Source organism: Annulohypoxylon truncatum (genome assembly GCF_022578515.1).
Source record: "Annulohypoxylon truncatum strain CBS 140777 unplaced genomic scaffold F4807scaffold_49, whole genome shotgun sequence".
Classification (NCBI taxonomy): Eukaryota; Fungi; Ascomycota; class Sordariomycetes; order Xylariales; family Hypoxylaceae; genus Annulohypoxylon; species Annulohypoxylon truncatum.
Window position 1 is genome coordinate 2,493 of NW_025953835.1, and position 18,201 is coordinate 20,693.

Sequence of the window (18,201 nt, forward strand, 5' to 3'; positions counted from 1 at the left end):
GGTGCTGCCCTGATGGTGGTCCTTTTTCTACATGCTACAGCGTCGGGGCAGTGCGAAGTTCTGTTGGTCCATAATTGGCTACATGCACCTTTCGCTAGCCCTATGACGGGAGAGGCCAACTAAAGTCATAAACTCTTTGCGGATCTTGGTCTTGGTGGCTGGAACCTGCACATCTTGGCAAAACACGACGTCTTCTTCCTACTCTCGTCGTTGCACAACTCCGTCGGGTCCGTCGAGGACGCCCCAGTCCCAGTCCCAGTCCCAGTCTTCCCTCGTTATCACCAGCGAAAAAAGAAAAAAAAAGAAACCCCGTCTCTTGTTTTTTACCCCCTTTCGAAATAGTACCGGCCGTAGTGCTAGCGGTGAAGGTAAATGAATTGCCTATAATCCAAGTTCATAACTTGCGGCAAATCCTATAACGGAGAAGTCATAATTAAGCCCGAGAAACACACGGATCACGAAGGCACTCCCCCATTCAAACCAAAGTAGTCCGCCATGCGGCACCCTTCTTACCTGCTGCTTGCAGCCCTCGTGGCGGGTGCCACGGCGAAGAATATCGCGCAATCGAGGCAATCGGTAGAGCGAGATAACGTAGCCCTAAACTCTCGAGACGCGACCGAGATCTCGCAACAACTGGTCGAGGCAAGGATCATCACCGCACCGGACGAAAAGCGCACGGTCGGGCTTCGGAGCAGGCAACAACGCAAGCGCGATGACGACGACCCGTATGACGAGTACTTGAAGGACCAGAAGAAACACCTGCAAGAGTTGCAACAAGAACAGGAGCAGCAGCAGCAGCAGGACGACGACGATGACGACGACAAGCACGACAACAACAACGACCCGGGCCCGCCGAGGGGCCCTCCGGGAGGCACCATAGCCGGCGCCGTGATCGGCGTCGTCGTCGCCATCCTCATCGCCCTCGCGCTATGGTTCTTCCTGCGCATCCGCCCGCGCCGCAAGCAGCGACAGCTCGCCGCGGCGAAAGAAGCCGAGATCAACGACGGGTACGCCATGACGCCCGTATCCTCCAGCACGCTCCGCGCGACGCCGCCCACAGGCACAGCAAGCAACCACAGCCTACCCCCTTCTTCATCCGAACACATCCGCTGGGCGCCGACGCCGTACCCGGAGCGCGCGCCCTCGATCCACACCGGCTCGTCCATGTCCGGGCTGGCGTTGCCCACGCCCGCGCTGACGTACTCGCCTTCCGTCGGGACAAGCGCGGCATCGCCCCCGTCGCCGCCCGAGCCGCGCCACCACCACCAGTACCACCAGTACCAGCAGCAAGTGTCGCCGCACCCGCAGGTGCACCCGCATTTCGACGATATACCGAGCGAGAAGCCGCCGTCGTACGATGCGATCACCGCGCTGCAGTCCTCGGAGCCGCAGCCCGAGGCGTCGGCGTACCAGCTGGGACAGGTGCCCGTCGAGCCGGAGCCGGAGCCCGTGATGTGTCATGTACCGGTGACGCCGCAATATGGTGTGGCTAATTCGAGTGGGGAGCATATGCCGCGGTATTAAAGGGGGGTGATTGGGTAGGTAGGTACGTTATGAGGGGTGGAGATGAGGAGTTAAGTTCCAAGCTGTTTTCTAGGCTGTTTACGCGGTGCAAGCGAAGGGAATGTGGAGGGAGAGAAAGGGTTCGGATTCAAAGGGGCTTAGCGATCAGATATCCCATACTTTTTTTTGCTCCAAGGATCTACGAAATTTTGATTTTTTTATTCTTCACTCAAGTCACTCATGTTGGACATCGGGTTGGAGAGGATGGCTTCTGATTTTGCTTAAAAGCGTACGAGATTTAAGAGGAATCGGTGATTGAATTTATTTTTTTGAGAGGGTTTTTCTTTCTTTCTATGTAGGTAGGATGATGACGTGACAGGAAGAAACGAAAAAGCGACAGTTCTGTTTCCCCCTTATAGAATGTCTGTAGAGAATCCTCGAGATAGTAAGAATAATAACGATGGATTTGGTTCCGTGAAAACTCCTTGTTCCCAGATTTACCCCAGAAAAAAAACAACCGAATACGAAATACAATGTGTCCTGAGACTTGAACCATATCCAGTAATATTTGCTTTGTATGAATAGCTTTAGCCGCTCGAGAAGCTCGACTCGCCAACATGCCGGTTTGCGTAAAAACGTAGATATTGCTGTAGATTGTAGATGTAAATGTAAATGCAGATGGTGATACAACTTGCGCGAAAAGGGGGGGGGAAGATTATTCGTGAAAGAAAACCTCGTCAACCGCATCATTTGCATCATGAACATCGTCAAAAACAGGAGGGGGTTCCGATGTGAGCTCAGGCGTTAGATAAAATAAACTCATCAGTTTGGTGTACTTAACATTATGGCATGGGATTTTACGTAGTGAGGGGGTCGGGCTCGACGTGGTTCACCCACTCGTACACGCGATGCATCCCGCGTCCCGGGCCGGTGAGTCCGGCGAGGACGGAATCTTTAGGCGACGTCGACGCCGCTCGTTCTCGGCGCCTTGCTCGGGGGGCCGGCTCGTAGAAAGCCGGCTCATCAACATAACCGCGCGTCGAGGCTCTTCTCGGGAGCATCCGTTCCGGAATTCGGTTGGCTCGTGGACTGTCGTACAAATCATCATCCACGGTATGTCTCCGTGACAACATAGGGGGTTGTCCTAAAGGTACTTGCGGGATAGGTGGCGGGCCCATGGCTCGCGGAGGAGCGGGAGGAGGAGGTATAGGAAGCCCAAAAGAATGCTGAGCCGGGCTATTGTTTTGACGCTGTTCGAACCGGTCCGCGAGGCGGCGTTCCATCGAATTAGCACGGTTACCAACTCCGCGTGCTCTGTTCACACCGGCAACGTAGTCTATGACTGAGTTTGCTCTGTCGAACGGTGCTACCGGTGGTGGAGCAGGTGCTGGCGGTGCCACTACAGTCTGTGCACGGCGTCTGTATTCATTACGTGGGAAGTGAGCTGTATGGTTGCCTCCAATATCTTCGGGTGACATATAGTCGTCTTCCGTATCCTCAAACTGAAGTCTTCGTGCGAGCTCTTCGTCTTGTTGTTCCTGCTGAAAGCGTCTAAGAAGCCTTTCGTCTTCGAAAGGGTTTAGTCTGTTTCGTAATCCGTTGCCAGGCGAGCGTCGTCTAGTATCCATACCTGGTATCGCAGGTGGCGGGGCGCTTCTGAGATTAAGCCTCTCGCGATCTATCACCGGTTCCGGAATCTGCATAGGGTCGAGGTGATCTATCTCTGGCCCGTCGTAGCTAAACCAGGGGCATTCACAAGTCCTCCATTTTAGCCCACATATCATACAAAACTCGGCACCACAACGACTAAATGTTTTTGTTAGACAGATACAGAGGGAGACGAATTGTCATGAGAAAAAAACAGAAAAAGATGGCGTACCAAGTCATGTGGTTGCAACCCTCCTTTAACTCGACCATATTCCTACAGTTATAGCAACGCTGCCATCCCTCCTCTTTGGCCTGCTGTAGGAATTGGTTCATCTCTTCGTCCATGGGACACGGGCCGGAGCCGTGCCACCTGTTGTTGCAGTCGCAGCAAACTCGGGTCTGACAACTGCCGCACTTGCCCACCCTGCGGCCGTTCTGGTGCCGCTGGATCTGGTCGGGCCTGATCCACTGCCCACACCTCTTACCCGGGCAGTAGACGCGGTTTCGGGTGGAAAACTCGTGAAACTTCCGGTTCCACGTCTTCTTGAAGTCGTCTTTGAACAGGGCTTCGACGTGCTTCACCGGGATACACTCCGACTTGCAGCACCGGGGCGGCATCTGTGCCGGGTCCTTGACGGAGAGCTTGAAGCTGCGCTTGAGGCACGACTTGCACATCCGGTGCTTGCACTTTAGCTTGGCCGTCTCCGATGCTGGGACGTCGTCGAGACAAACGACGCATTCGACCCTACAAGAAAAAATAAAATCGATTAGGTTTATATCCCTTTCCTTTGTGTCTTTTTTTTTTCTCGAGGAGTTACTTTCTAAACGTATACTTACATTTTCGAGTGCTTATCTGGGGGCGATTGGAGTCCTGGACCCATGAACCTATTCAGAAATGTTGAAGAACGTCTTGAAGAGGAGCTCATACTCTGCGACGTCACATGAGAACTGGGTGCGGTGTGCGCCCGAGGGAGCGCGGGCTTCTCGGCGTATACCGCATCAGACTCATAATACCTCCTCCGATGATGTGGTCTGACGGAAATTCATAATTAGCGTCGTTGGTCCCCTATTTTCGTCGTCGTAGCTACTCACCTCTTAGACGAAGAACTAGGCCCCCCTTCATCGTACCGATCTCGAGATCGGAGCCGATAAGTGCGTCTCATGGAAGAACTGCGCGAATCCATGTTTCGTGTGGGCTGCCGCGGTACGGACTTGGATCTCGCTCGCAAACGGATTCTGTTGTCAAATTCGGGTTCGTCGTCGTCGTCGCTTTCATCCCTGTAAGCAGATCTGTCTCGTTGTCTTTGCCGATGTCGTCGACGCTCGGCCCGATCGACGGCGGGTGGGGGCGGCGGGGGCGTCACCGGCACTTCGGACGGTCTTTTACTACGGGCTCGCCGCTGTAGCCTCATATCCTGCGAGGATGTCGTCGAATCGGAGTCGACGCTTGAGCTTCTCGAGGAAGACGGCGAAGGAAGCCTCGATGTCGGCCTGGACCGATATACGGGCGTGGACCTCGGGGGCGTTGAAAGTTCGTAAGTCTCGTCATCTCCGCTGCTGGTCTCGCTTCTAGCCTTCGACTGAGCCCTCGACCTTATTCTCGATCTCGACTGCGTCCTGGGCCTCGATCTAGACCTAAGTCTCGATATCATCCGGTCTTGCTCCTCATCCTCGTCGTCCTCTTCCACTTCAAGAAATACGGCCCGACCTTTTCCGTTCCGGGCGGAAGCGCCGCCCGACCGGGTTAGTTGCTGCTGCTGCTGCGGATGAGGCATCGGGTCGGGAATGTCTACTTCGAAGTCGTCGTCCTCGTCGTCCTCGTCGGACACTAGTGCAGCTCGATGGGAATAATAGTTCGAGCTCCAGCCGGCGGGCCTTCGTATTTCAGGTTGTCGGGGTCGGTAAGGCAGCGAATGGGGGTTGGTAGGATGTCGTGAGTCCCAATCATGGTGGCGAGATGGGGAGAGAGTGCGTGTCTGGTGTCGACGTCTGGACCGGTGCTTGGCTGCCGCATGCTGGGAATGTGCCATTCGTCCGTCGTGTCAGCCCCGTAGTAGGTTAGTTAGCTATGGGGGGATATCGCAGACGCCGTCTTTTTGCTCTACTATTTTCGGTTGGTCCAGGAGGTCCGCCGGTATCGTGGAAAATGAACAGCTGGTTACTCCTGAATGGCTACGTGCATGCACTCAATTCGGAGCTGATTGGGCTGGGTGGTTGCAGTCTGCATTAGGAGTGGGATGTGCAGGCAGGAATCGGGCGAAAACATTCCCAGAGAAGACGTCAAAGTCGCAGGACAATGATGTGTGATCGCACCTAGTTTACCACTTGACAGAGAATTTTCCTTCTCGAATCCAACATGACAATTGGCAACGCGTTTCCTCTGACGGCCTCTGAGTGAGTGAAAGAGGGGATACGAGACGCGAAGTTACGAAAAGCTATGGAGGTGAGACAAGGAGAAACAGAAACAGTGTGGGCCGGGCCATGTAAGTAAGCTGGTTAAAAAATTCGAACCTGAAAAGGACGATGCTACTTCCAGATTGATACCTGATATTCCGGTAGGTACTGTACAGATACGTAAGGATCCCTAATCGGCTCGCTGTCCCCTGCCCTTTTTCCTGCTCTGACCCTCACCTGTGATCTTCACCTGGGGGGCCCTGGGGAATGGCCCGTATGGATGCCAGAGTGGATATCAGTGGCCGGGAACCCCTGAAAGGCGACTAACGGTTGGCTGGACCAGGTTGGACGGTGATTCTGGCGGCACAAGCGCGACTTAAATCCTGCCATCTCAATGGTCCCTTCGATGGCCGAATGCCCCTCACATGTCAGTCTAATCCGTTTGTCACGTTGAAAAAACAAATAGAGGTCTGCCTCTCCCATCGCACATAAGTCGTGCAGGTCGTGTCATGGTCTTGGGAGAAGTCCGTTTCCTATGACGGATGGGTTACCCATCAAGTGACTTAATACAGATATTCGATACCACTGAAGGGTGACGATGCTCCGTCACGAGCATGCTGACTCCTCATGGATCGTCATCAGCCCTCTCCCGACGAAACCTTCCCTCAAATGCAAGATAAAAGGGGTGGCTGATGATCAATCATCAGGCAGGCAGGCAGATAGGTTCCAGTTACACAAGAGACGTGCGTTCTGCGATAGATCGTTGTCCTATATATTAATGATCATCACCGTTCCTGAAGTTTAGTCTAGGTGGTACCTAGGCGCTTTCGGTTGCACAGCTGGCCTGGCCTTCTTGGGAATTATTCTTTTTCGTTTCGTTGCTCGTGTACCTAGACTTTGCCGATGTAAGTAAGACATCGTCTACTGCAGTATTGCCTATTTAACCAGTCAATATTACTGCATCAGGCAGCTGAAGGATTGCTGCTGTGCAACGGCTAGTTTCGAGTTCCAACTACATATGTAGAGCTTCACGAACCAACCAGCTTTCTGCAGCCTCAAGCCTAGTGAATCATCCCGTGAATCTTTACCGAAAGGATCCCTGTAGAGAGGAGATACCGTGTCTCAAGGCTCGCGATGCATCTCCGATTGAGTTGTCGCGGTTTTCCTCTCAAGTTTGCCTAGCTTCGGTATCTCGAAACCGGTCAACCAGATCAGTACCGACTCATGAAAAACCCCGAGGGAGGAAGACACTAAGTAAGTTGAGTAAATATTTCTCGAAGGCTTATGTTGCTATTTCAATTTGAATAGATGTAAGTGATGAGCATTTAGCAAAATGCCAATTCCTACCCAAGACAACTTCTTAGTTCAGGCCTAAGCGGACTTTAGGATGAGGTCCGTTGTTCTTGGCTTTTTGTATCTGCTCAAATTTTCATCCATTGAACCCCGCGGAGGGGAAGTACTAAAAAAATTCGTAGTTTTTAGCATCGCATGTTAAGACCATCCGCCTGATTCGTCTTTCGTAAGAGATAACTAACCTTGAAGCAATTTTGAAACTCAAATTTTAAAAATAATAAGTGATTATTTCGAAGTCGGTTACAATGAAAACTATTTCCTTTAAGTCATATTGTTAAAAAGACTTACTTTGCTATTTTTGGGTAATAACAGAAGCAGCTGAGGACGAAAAGACAAATGTCATCGCTATACCTACATATATCACAATTGCGTGTCGTACTTAACTTATAGCTTGAAAGGCCGAGATATAGTATGCTTTAAAAATAGTTGGACGAAGCGAGACATATTTCGTATGTTGACTTGGGATGACAGAGCGTTGAGGTAGCATCTTGAGTTACCTTGTAAATTGAAGTATTGGGCGTCGTGGTTCTCGATATTTAATATCCTGAACTGAAACAACCATCCATGAAATCGTTCAATTCGCTTTCCTATAAAACAAGGGTTCGAATGATATATCCCGTCTCATAAGCTAGTAATAAAACAACGCTGAGATAATTCATGTGCGTACTGTAAATTGGAATGAAATGATAAAGTTGGACAAGTCAATTGATTATCAAGATATGAGATATGTACCAAAAGGGATCTTGAAGTGGCACAAGAGCTCTGCATTTGAGACGTGGCGGAGCTATTTTAGGTATTTTGGGTGGTGCAGTCAGTGCAGTGTCTGAACTCTAGCGCAGCGCGCCTTCCAGAAGTTCGAATTGTGACGTCGGCGGTGCATTAGGCTGACTGTGTATGTACCTACGTAGCATCGGCAGCAACGGGTGCGCGGGCGCGGGTTCTGCCCGACACATCGGATCCTGGGAGCTCTGTAGCTTTGTTAAACTTCTAAGGGTTGTCCTCGTGCTTCTTTCCTCAACTCGACCTTTACATCATAGAAAGGTAATTATTTAGCTACCGTCTTGGCTAATACGGTTCCATCGAAAACGACGCGGATTCCGATTTCGATTTTGATTCCGACCAAGCCGATTATTATGGATTCTATCATCATATTTTAATTCGTCACTTCATTCTTGTCCTACTTTTCCCACAGCACCTATAACCCATACAACCAATGCTATTTACCTGGTACCTAAGCTAAAGGCTCTCCCCTGTTTTATGAATAATATCTTAGACCCTATACCGTTGTCGATCCTCCTGTTCACGATCTAATCTGCCATATCCCATATCCCATTGACCGATTTTCTCGACCTCTCGTTTATCAACAACCGCCGCAGCTCGTACCTCCAGTCCAATGAACAATATCTGCATCCTTGCGGCCGTCAGTAACGAGGTCGCTCCTAAAACATGCTTCTCTTGCATCAGATAGGCAGTGTCAAGATCGGTGAAGTCGTCCGTTATACCATAACCTATTCGCCATCGCACGACCGAATCCTGCCTTCTCCTGACGTCCTGCACCTACGTATCCGCAATACATGCCCTATTCCTCTGCGAGCCGCCTTTGTCCACGGACCTTATACCCTCAGCGTTTCCGCCTATCCCGCCCACTATGATCCGAATACCAAGTTCGAGAACCCCCGCCGTTACGGTGTCCCTGAATTTGAGCCTATGCTCAAGGCCGGCGGCACGTGGTCATGTCAGTTAATTGTACCCGACGTTATCCGCGAGAACGCCGGAATAGGTGCTGCGCATGGCGATTTCAGCTATAATACTACAGGCGAAGAAGGTTCGAAAAGCGCAAGTTGGGTGGTAGAAGTTTCAAGTCAGGTCATTTTCTCTACCAGTGCAGATGTAGGCTACGAGGTCATGCTCGCGAGAGATGAGAAGAGTCTCAACTTAGGCGGTGTACCTGTTATAGGTGGTCAGGCCCAGGTCCCGCAACCCGGAAGAGTGGTTGATTTCCAGCAGAGCTTGGGTTCAAAGGATGGCCATCATCCCGCCCAACTGAAAGGTGTCTTCTCGAAAGCTGTTTTTCTCAAGGTCGAGGACACTGCAAGTCTTTGGAACACACCACCGCTGCCCGGCATTACCGAATGGGAACATGGACGTGCTAAGCCAGCAGGTCTTGAAAAGGCAGCCACTAGCGTTGTAGAACCAGCAGCACCAGCAGACACAGAGGAACAAAGTACAAAACAACCACCTCCAAAGAAAGTTCACCTAGTCGTCTTGACGCATGGACTGCATAGTAATCTGGGATGTGATATGCTGTATATGAAAGAGAGCATCGATGCAGCTGCGAAACAAGCTAAGGCCGACGCAAAAGTAAGGAGAGCACAAGCGAAGGCCAAGAAAGATAGCGAGCAAGGCGATCATTCAGAAGTCACCGAAGAGCAACCTAAAGACAGCAATCGCGACGGCGACGATGACGATGAATACGACGAAGAGGAGATCATAGTACGAGGCTTCCCAGGAAATGCTACTCGGACAGAAAGGGGCATTAAGTTTCTGGGCAAACGTTTGGCGCGTTGGGTACTTTCCATGACATATCCAGACCAGCCTTTTCTACCGTCCACGAAGAAAGCGGCAAGCGAGAGCATTGCGCACGCTTTCAGGGGCGACAACGGGAACGATGATACAACTGGAAAGCCCGCACATCGACACAGCACGATACATAAAGGCCACCACCATAATGGTGATCGCAAATTTCAAATTACCAGTATTAGTTTCATCGGACACTCCCTTGGAGGTCTCATTCAAGTTTATGCCATCGCGTACATACAAAAACACTCACCTCATTTCTTCAACTTAATCAAGCCAATCAACTTCATTGCGCTTGCATCTCCCTTGTTGGGTCTCAGCAACGAGAATCCATTATATGTCAAGTTCGCACTCGATTTTGGTCTCGTCGGAAGGACCGGACAGGACCTAGGTCTTACTTGGCGAGCACCAACACTTGCCAGGAGTGGCTGGGGCGCATTAGTTGGAACCCTTGGGGAAAGTGCTCACAAGAAGGTAATGGGAGAAGTGCAGCCGGAGTCGAAACCTCTCTTGCGTATTCTACCCACTGGTCCGGCGCACACCGCTCTGAGAAAATTTCGCAACCGAACTGTCTATTCCAACGTGGTGAATGACGGGATTGTGCCATTACGCACAAGTTGCCTCTTATTTCTAGACTGGCAAGGGCTTGGCCGAGTAGAAAAGGCTCGACGAGAAGCCGGTCTGGTTGAGACAGTAGTTGGGTTTGGGTGGGCAGAGTTGACTGGCGCGAACGTAACATCACGGAGAAGTCCCTGGTCGCCAACAACTGAGGAGCCTCCATCGCTCGCACCGTCCGCCGTCGAATCTGAATCTTCTCATAGTGATTCTCACGAAGTGCCTCAACCGTCAACAAATGCGATTCTAGAGGACGATAGGCGCAGTATAAACCTTGCAGCACAAACAGAAGCAGGGGCGGTAGGCCAAAACTCCCAAACAAATAATGACTTTCCGTTTTCTGGACTCTTCAGTTTCTTCAAATCTAGCGACTCAGCAGCTCGTAAAACGCCTCCCCCATCTCCTCGAGAAAATAAAATCTACAAGCGCAGTCAGACTCTGAAAGTGGACGCAGCACCGGATTCGGCATCTTCGAGTAGATCAAAGGTATCTTCCGGCCAGGAGCTTAGCGAAGATCCAGCCGGTAATGTATCTGCCCCTCCGCGGACGACGTTTTTTGAGTCAGCAGGCGATCTACTCAATCCCAAGTTGCCGTCGGTTGAATATCTCATCGATCCTTCGAAACGCCCACGAACCATATTTCATGATCGAGTTTATCATCCATCCGATATCCCGCCCCCACCACTCAAGAAACGGACGACTAGATCACTCGCGTTCCGAAATAAATCGAATGGAACTTCGTCTCCAAAAGGAGACCCTGCGAAGAGCCCTTCGCTAAACCCGTCTGTTGGGCATGCGGACTCCGAATTATCAACTCGTGACTACGACGACCCTCTGTCCACCGATCCTAACAGAGACAGTGAGCACGTCATCGATAGTTCCAACATGAAAGTTGAGGAGAAGATTGCTCGGGCGTATCACCGTGGCTTAAGCTGGCGGAAAGTCCTAGTTAAACTAGAACCAGATGCACACAACAATATCATTGTGCGTCGCAAGTTTGCCAATGCATTTGGTTGGCCTGTGGTGAAACACTTAGTGGACGCCCATTTCAGCGACAGTGCAGCGGCTCGTAGGCAGGACGAAACCGAGCAGGGCGTTGACCGCGCGAAATCACTTCATCAAGCACCCGACGAAACTGGCGCTGAGACGTATACGCAGGAAGATGCCCAGCCACGAGAAGGCGCAAATTCCAGTGATAACCCAAAAATTCATAAACACACTATGAGCGAGACTCTGGAGGCCGCGGACCTCGTACCGGACTTACCATCGCCAGCCCAGGAGAGACAATCAGCTCCTTATAGTTCAAGAGATTCACCGCCCCGTACTTCATACGACGGCCTTGAGTCCGCGGGGTGGAGTGACCGCGACTTCCTCGACAGCGGCGATGACAGCGAGATGGACATAGACATGGCATATGGTAAACACCCTAAGAGCCAATCAATATCGGGGGGCAAAGATAGTGACTCACCAAGAGCTGCTAGCCCGGGGTGGAATTGGACAGAGAAGATTGTGGGCAAAGGCGCTGGGAAGAGGGTAAAGAGTCCTAAGATCCCTCAAGACCCCCCAAGTCCTAAACTAGGAAATGGGGATGGGGCCGAGCCTGTTCCCTGATGAGTATAATGATGTTTTCAGACCCTTCAATAGCTGATCTGGAGGTGGGCTACTAGTTTGGAAAGCGTAAACGTGATAAAGGGACATGAGCATGAGCACGAGCATAAGCATTTGGATGCAGCATATTAGATTTCTAACAGAGCAACTTGGAGTAGCGTGGTGGGTTTTTGGAGATGGCGTCGACCTCATTGATACTGGCAAGAGGCATGACGCCGTCTAATACACATATATAGTTGTAATATTGTGAGCATTTGAGAACTATAGAAATATACATGTCAATATACATGAAGTATATATTCTACGTCTTCATTCTTGTATCTTCGTAAATAAGCTATACATGAATTCGGTAGCCTCTGGTCTATGTTTGGCAATGGGGAAAGGGTATCCTAGCAAAGCAGTGCGGTAGAAAGCAGTTTGTCAGATGCTTGCTAGCAGCTACCTAGTATGTCTAAAGAACCATTATCGCCGAACTCTAGTTTGAGGATTTAAGAGTTCAAAGCCCCTTTAATATACCTAGGTAGGTATCACCTAGGCACCTACCCGGTGTAAAAGCACCTTATGCTCCACACCCTCTCCTGTTCAATCTTGACCATAGCCCATGAACGTTCGTATGAGGGAGTTCAGCCAAGGGGCAGAACAACAAGTATAGAAGGTGCCTCCGGTTGAAGTCTGTATATATGATATAAAGGTCTTGGAGGATGCTTCGTAGATGCCCGTTAGTGTCTTAAAGAATCTTGGGGCCCAACACAAACTACCTCTGTCGTAAAGCGAATCGTCACAGCATTTTCAATAAAGTGAATGTCGCTTGTCAATCGTTTATCACGACACTTCATTTTGACAAAGACCCGTCCGCCGTCATATTACGAAGCTATTGATAGGTGGGCAGTTTCCTTCATATATCTAAATATAATCCGAGGCCATCAACCAACTCGGGCCCCTCACGCGACTTTCATGAGATGGTTGCTGGTGTCTACAGGCTGTATTGAGAAAAGGGCACCTTTGTATCCGAAGGCCTAGGTTCGAATCCTAGGTGCAGCATATCACTTTTCTCCCCTATTTTCCGTTTTTCCCCGTTCTTTTTATTATATATATATAAACTATTTCTATCGGATAGGGTGAACTAACTTCTGTATTAATTCTCTGGTCTTCTGGTTAGTAGCCTGTTGTTTTTTTCTGGACATACCTATCTTGAGAATGAACGCCGAGAGCTTTGGAAAGTCCTGTGCTGGCTGTAATTAGCATTAGCGCTGTAAGCAATGAATCGGGAGCCCCTGACTTGGCTTTCTTTAGCAACAACCGTGGTTATTATTAGATAACATAAACTACGTAGGTACCTACGTTTGTTTTTGTATAGCATTGCTCCTTTCTCTGTTTGCTTTTATTCTCGTTTATATATCGAAAACGGATAAGTGTTTCTTCTAACCATGAGTACATGGAATATCAACTTCTTTCGCATCTAAATAGGGGCTAGCCCTGTGAAAATAAGACAGTCAGGTGTCTAAGGGATTTGTTGTTATACGCGGAACATATATCGGCTATCATTTACTGCAAGAATTTTATAGGAATCATGTGCACAATGGCCTTTCTGTAAATTCCTGAATTCAACATATTAATTAGAAGGAGGAGTCATATTATGTTGTGGTTATGGTGAGTAAGGCCCTCAAACGTCTTACTAACTTGAGAAACTACCTATGATCTAGAACTGTTGGTACATCTTATCGCCGGTAAGAATACCTACACATGGTATATTCTACGTGTCGCATAATTTATTTACTTAGTTTATTTCCCTGGGAGAGGATTTCAAGAAACAAGCACTATGTCGAGCCTGTATGGTGGATATCTGTCTGTCTGGCCTCCTTTCGTTGTTCTTAAACTCAGCTAGGAGTGAGTAGGAAGACTTCATTGCAATACATCCATAAACAAGTACCTACTAGTTAGCTCTCAAAGCAGCTTCCATTCCAGCACCTTCCAAACGATGACATTCTCAAGAGTTAACCCCAAGGTCCTTTCTCAGGGGGTGTATTGCAATAGTGACACCCCAGGGGCTGGATCATCTGAAAGACCACCCCTGTTAGCAAGGTAACCTCCGTACTTGCGTATGGAGATGTCTAGTCAGGTAGGTTAGTTACTGCCACTGTATTGAGGGATTAGATTGGCGTGGTTCAACGGTTTTTTTTTCGATAGAGGCTTTAGTCATATTCGCGCCAACGCACTACCTATTAGGTACCTCGAAATGTAGCTTCCTAGGTACATATCACAAGCTACTCCTAATGTCTGTAGAGAAGCAGATGGGCTCCCTAAGGTTCAGTAAAGAGACCTGAAGAGGAAGATTGAGGGCAGAGCAGCAGGCCATGGGGCGCCGACAATGAAGAGCCTGCCTACCTCAGCTAAAACGCTTTCAACCGGAGCACTCATCCGTCCTTGACTACTTACCTCTCCCATTGCGGGAAGAATTCGTCATCACAGCGATGCTACCACTTACCACACCTCTCAATAAAATATCCCATGATACCTTATTTCAGGAATGTGTCAAGGCCGTCAAAATTCCACGTTTGTATCGACTACTTAGTAGCCGTGAGTTTTCGCACGGTAGGGCTCGTCATCGAGGAATATCTCTATCATCACGAAATCCTCAACGAGGTCGTAGATCTTCGGTCCCGACATCCCCGTCTCATCTCCCGCGTTTCAAGCGTCTGCTGCTAAGGTCGAGCCAGTCGATGCTCTTGGCTTGGACGCGAGACGCGCCAGTGAGCAGCCTTGGCCGTTTCTCATCATCCCCTTCTCCTGTTTCGAAGCCCTGCATACGCAGCTCATATGGCAGTTATAGAGGCCGATGGAACCCTGGGATGGTCGATAGGCGTCTAGAAGTAGTTAACCGACACGGCGGTATTGAAATCAGATCCGTCCTCGTCACCACAGACCGAGAGAGTAGAGAGTGGTTACGCAACAGCATTAGCCATGGCCACCAACTCGGTGCCAAACAGACCAACACAAAAAGACCTGTGATGGAATACCGCGTCAGTTCTTTGACGTTGGGTAGTCGAAGACTGATCCGGCAGCGCGTTCTAGCTCTTCCACCGGACCGGCTTTCCAGCGGTGCATCGGTGGCTGAATCGAACCAAGAAAAGAGAAAGAAAGGGAAGGGAAGGAACCACAGTTCGGTGGGTGAAGCGCATGTATGGCGGAAAATTTACACCCAGCTGAAGCGAAGAGCATCTATGCTTCGGTCAGGCATACCATTGAAGATCCCAGAAACGGGATTGGTGTCCCGCTTGCGCCACAGCTCGGTGCCAGCCGAGATCACATATAACCCGCATGGATTGCTAATAGCTCTCCCCCAAACGCAGTGCGACGAAGCACTCCGGTCGCCGAGGTGGATTGAAGGATTAAAGACCAAAACCTCCCGGTTACAAGTCGCCACTCGAAGTATCGCTCAGCTGCAATGTCGACATATCCCGGATGATATCTGCTCTGGGGGAACGGTCATCGGAGTGTGTGGTTGGACCTCCCCGAGCGGGAAGGTGTAATAGTTTTTTGTTGATGCTCGCCCTCGACCCTGGACTGGTTGTCATAATTGTCCGCCTTAGCGAGAGAAAAAAAGTTCATGCGGCCCCTGATTAGATCTTAGGAAAGTAGGAAGAACCCTGGGATGTACGGTACGCAACCTTGCGTGGAGGTTACACGACAGAGCGAGGAGACTCAAAATTTATATAGGGGAACATCCGGTGGCAAAACGACGATTACCAGCACGCCCCAGCATACGGGGTGAGGAGAAAAGAAGGGGTACGGATACCACGTCGACAGGCTTCCCCTCAGGAAACCTCGACGGCGCTCGAATCAGCCGTTGTGGAGATGGGCTCTGGTAGGCTTGTTCGCTCCCAGGGCTCACATGTAAGATAGATTGCGGCTCGTCGCGAGGAGTATTCCCACACCATCGTAAGCTTTTCAGCAGCTGCAGTGTCGGGCTTACTTCTATATGTGTATGTATATAAATCGTAATGCGGATGCAGCAAATTTGGGTGGACTGGGTGGATCAGGAAGTAAGGGAGGCGAAAGCAGATAATCTGATAATAACAGCCTTTGCATTGACCGGATGCACGCCGACGAATTGGGCTGTTCATCCAGCCTCTAACATGCGAAACCGATGTGATCTTGTTTAACTTGGAATTTGAACGACTCCATTCCGAATCCAAGCGAGCGAAGGATGGCAAGTTCACTGCTTTCTTCGATCCCCAGTGCATCTACCCGACAGGCAGGAAAGGGAAGCTAGTAATGACGGTTCAAGCCGAACCAGATTCCAAGCCATGCAGCCAAGGGGCTCCAATGAACCAGGCCCAGCTAGATAGCCTGGGAAATTTGTTCGACGTGCCTGTTCCGAATCGATTCTGCCTGCAGGATCTCCTTGGTTGCCGGCGGGCGTTTTTTCCTTACATGGGATATCTTGACTCTTGATGACAAGGCTACGACTTTCGATTCGCTGATGTCATAAAGGCCTAAAAGCACCCTTGACTTGGAATGAAGCCAAGGATGAGTCGTCGCTCTAGCCCCTTTTCGCTACTAAGCTGAGCTCGCGAATGCTGCGTATCTAAGCGCAGATCTGTAAATAAACTTGGCGTTGATAAGGAATCGATTTAGTGAATTAATGAATTAGGAAAATGAGGCTCCGGAAGGTCGCCTATCGTCAAGGAAGTGGTCTTTCCGCGCGCCTGAATCATGTTCTAACGCTTGGGATACGCGCGTCTGATAGCGACCGTAGTCATGTTGACCTAAAGAATTGGCCAATGACGGAGGAAGATGGCGCCATTGATCGCCAACATGCCTGATGGCGGAGGAGATCTCTATTTAGCCCCGACTGCTACGACATATGGAGTTGGACATAGCTTATCTGACGCTATATCCAAGGGTCTGTCTTATTCGAGACATTTCTCCTGCTGAGATTTAGCTACGTAGGTAGGTAGCTAAGCTCCAACGTCTCGTCAGAATGACGATGATCAAGATTGTTGGTGCCGGAATAAGTCGTGTCTTGGGTCAAAGAGAGCATGCGCAAGTTTCCCCTTTTCTTTCCTTTTCCCGACAGGACGGCACGCGTCGTTGTCAACTGAGCAATTTCGCTTCTCCCGTTCCGAGTGAGATCTCTCATAGCCTATACCCCCATACGAGCGTCCACGCATTTCAAGGACCATGGAAAGCGTGGCTTCATCCGGGCTTTGATACTATATCGTAACATTCACCGACGGCACTAACAGGAAGCCTTCAACCCCCGGATGGCACAGTCAATCAGATAGTTAATATCTGAAGGCTGTGACGAACCATTGAAGGCTGTGACGAACCATTGATAAGGCGCATATTTCCCCCACAAGTCATCAATAGACTAGCCGAGATCTCCGCCCCCAATAGACCCCCATCCGCTTATGTACCATCGAGATTCAAGATAGGATGAACTCGCGCTCATTACGTCGGCATCCTTGAGGCACAGTCACCGATGAGCTCGCGGCGTAGCAAGCCTTACTGTACGGCGCTGGAGGCCAGGCGACCTCCGTGCTCGATATAGAATCTACGAAGCATCCTGGGCGGCCCCGGGGAAATCGTCAGATTCCCGCTTGACTATTTCCTACCTTGAAGAATGATCGGCGAGGGTAACTCGCTAATAGCCCAGATCGCAAGGATCGCATTACCCTCGCCAATCTATCCCACACGTAAAGTATTACAACCCACGCGGACCACTATTCTGTTAGTTTCGAAAATCTAGCCCTTGTAGCCAGTTGTAAAGAATAATGGTAGGTAATCGGCATAGCTCGTCACAAATTCATCTCCATAACACCTATACAGATCTCTTGCAGACGCCACAATACAGGGAACCAATAGGATCTGATCCTGCCAGCGCCGACAATATCGAGAGCAAACATGAAAAACAAAAATGTGCCAGTATCGATGATTATCAAAGCCTAAAATCTGGCGATCCGGGGCGGCAGCCCGAAAATGCCGACGAGGATGGTCGTGATGAAAGGATGAGATGTGATATCTAACCGTAGCTTTGGGTTGATGCGAAATATTTCGTTCTTATCTAGTTCTACAAACCGTCTCGTTGAGAGTTGTAGCCGAGACAGTTTAAGGGGGTTTGAACTGCAGGTCCATTCGCTCGTCCGTGCTTATGTCGATTACCGTCCCGACCGCATCTATCGAGTACAACTGTACTCGGCTCTTTGCACACCGAGAAGGGAGCTATTCGTCGGGTACGCGTTAATCACGATCGCCTCACTCCTTTTCTCCTTTCCCCTGACGACGGTGTCATAGTCCGTGGCCCTGGTGCTGGAAAAATATCGGTGACACGCCAAAGACAGCTAGGGACCTCTGTGTACTCCGTACGAACTCGAAGTCGAGAAAAGGGTATTTGTGGGGAGTTGGGGTACATGAGAAAAACAGGGATCCAACCCCGTGGAGTGGACCAGGTCCGAAGCGCATACCCCCACGCCTCCGTCGATATGAAAGGTCCGTAGGGAG

At 50.1% G+C, this 18,201-nt stretch overlaps 5 protein-coding genes across 5 annotated transcripts; 3 read left to right on the forward strand and 2 right to left on the reverse strand.

Moving 5' to 3' along the window:
* The first annotated feature begins 207 nt into the window (after window positions 1–207).
* Window positions 208–1,663, forward strand: F4807DRAFT_299065 (uncharacterized protein). Its single transcript, XM_047994918.1, has 2 exons — window positions 208–368; window positions 428–1,663. Exon 2 carries the CDS (start codon window positions 496–498, stop codon window positions 1,522–1,524), a length of 1,029 nt encoding a protein of 342 aa, XP_047849425.1. The 5' UTR covers window positions 208–368; window positions 428–495; the 3' UTR covers window positions 1,525–1,663.
* A 26-nt stretch (window positions 1,664–1,689) lies between these two features.
* Window positions 1,690–5,180, reverse strand: F4807DRAFT_471364 (uncharacterized protein; the record flags this gene model as incomplete). The annotated part of the gene is made up of 4 exons (XM_048002917.1): window positions 1,690–3,309; window positions 3,383–3,895; window positions 3,988–4,182; window positions 4,243–5,180. The coding sequence occupies 4 exons, from the start codon at window positions 5,178–5,180 to the stop codon at window positions 2,361–2,363; spliced, it is 2,595 nt and encodes an 864-aa protein (XP_047849426.1). The 3' UTR covers window positions 1,690–2,360.
* Window positions 5,181–7,790: 2,610 nt separating this feature from the next.
* F4807DRAFT_444874 (DUF676-domain-containing protein) lies at window positions 7,791–12,052 on the forward strand. Its single transcript, XM_047999695.1, has one exon. The coding sequence runs from the start codon at window positions 8,344–8,346 to the stop codon at window positions 11,698–11,700; it is 3,357 nt and encodes a 1,118-aa protein (XP_047849427.1). The 5' UTR covers window positions 7,791–8,343; the 3' UTR covers window positions 11,701–12,052.
* A 1,391-nt stretch (window positions 12,053–13,443) lies between these two features.
* F4807DRAFT_299440 (uncharacterized protein) lies at window positions 13,444–15,341 on the forward strand. Its single transcript, XM_047994920.1, has one exon. It carries the CDS (start codon window positions 14,169–14,171, stop codon window positions 15,225–15,227), a length of 1,059 nt encoding a protein of 352 aa, XP_047849428.1. The 5' UTR covers window positions 13,444–14,168; the 3' UTR covers window positions 15,228–15,341.
* On the reverse strand, window positions 15,314–16,311 carry F4807DRAFT_299374 (uncharacterized protein). Its single transcript, XM_047994919.1, has 2 exons — window positions 15,609–16,311; window positions 15,314–15,531 (listed from the first exon to the last, which is right to left on the reverse strand). The coding sequence occupies exons 1-2, from the start codon at window positions 15,939–15,941 to the stop codon at window positions 15,400–15,402; spliced, it is 465 nt and encodes a 154-aa protein (XP_047849429.1). The 5' UTR covers window positions 15,942–16,311; the 3' UTR covers window positions 15,314–15,399.
* Window positions 16,312–18,201: the final 1,890 nt, after the last annotated feature.

Excerpts from the sequence above, each read along its gene's own strand:
- F4807DRAFT_299065 (XM_047994918.1), top strand. The coding sequence starts at position 496 with ATGCGGCACCCTTCTTACCTGCTGCTTGCAGCCCTCGTGGCGGGTGCC.
- F4807DRAFT_444874 (XM_047999695.1), top strand. The coding sequence starts at position 8,344 with ATGCTTCTCTTGCATCAGATAGGCAGTGTCAAGATCGGTGAAGTCGTC.
- F4807DRAFT_299440 (XM_047994920.1), top strand. The coding sequence starts at position 14,169 with ATGCTACCACTTACCACACCTCTCAATAAAATATCCCATGATACCTTA.
- F4807DRAFT_299374 (XM_047994919.1), bottom strand. The coding sequence starts at position 15,941 with ATGCACTGGGGATCGAAGAAAGCAGTGAACTTGCCATCCTTCGCTCGC. Across the intron at positions 15,532-15,608 it reads GGGAATACTCCTCGCGACGA|CGCCGTCGAGGTTTCCTGAG; the intron begins GCCGCAATCTAT and ends GGCTGATTCGAG.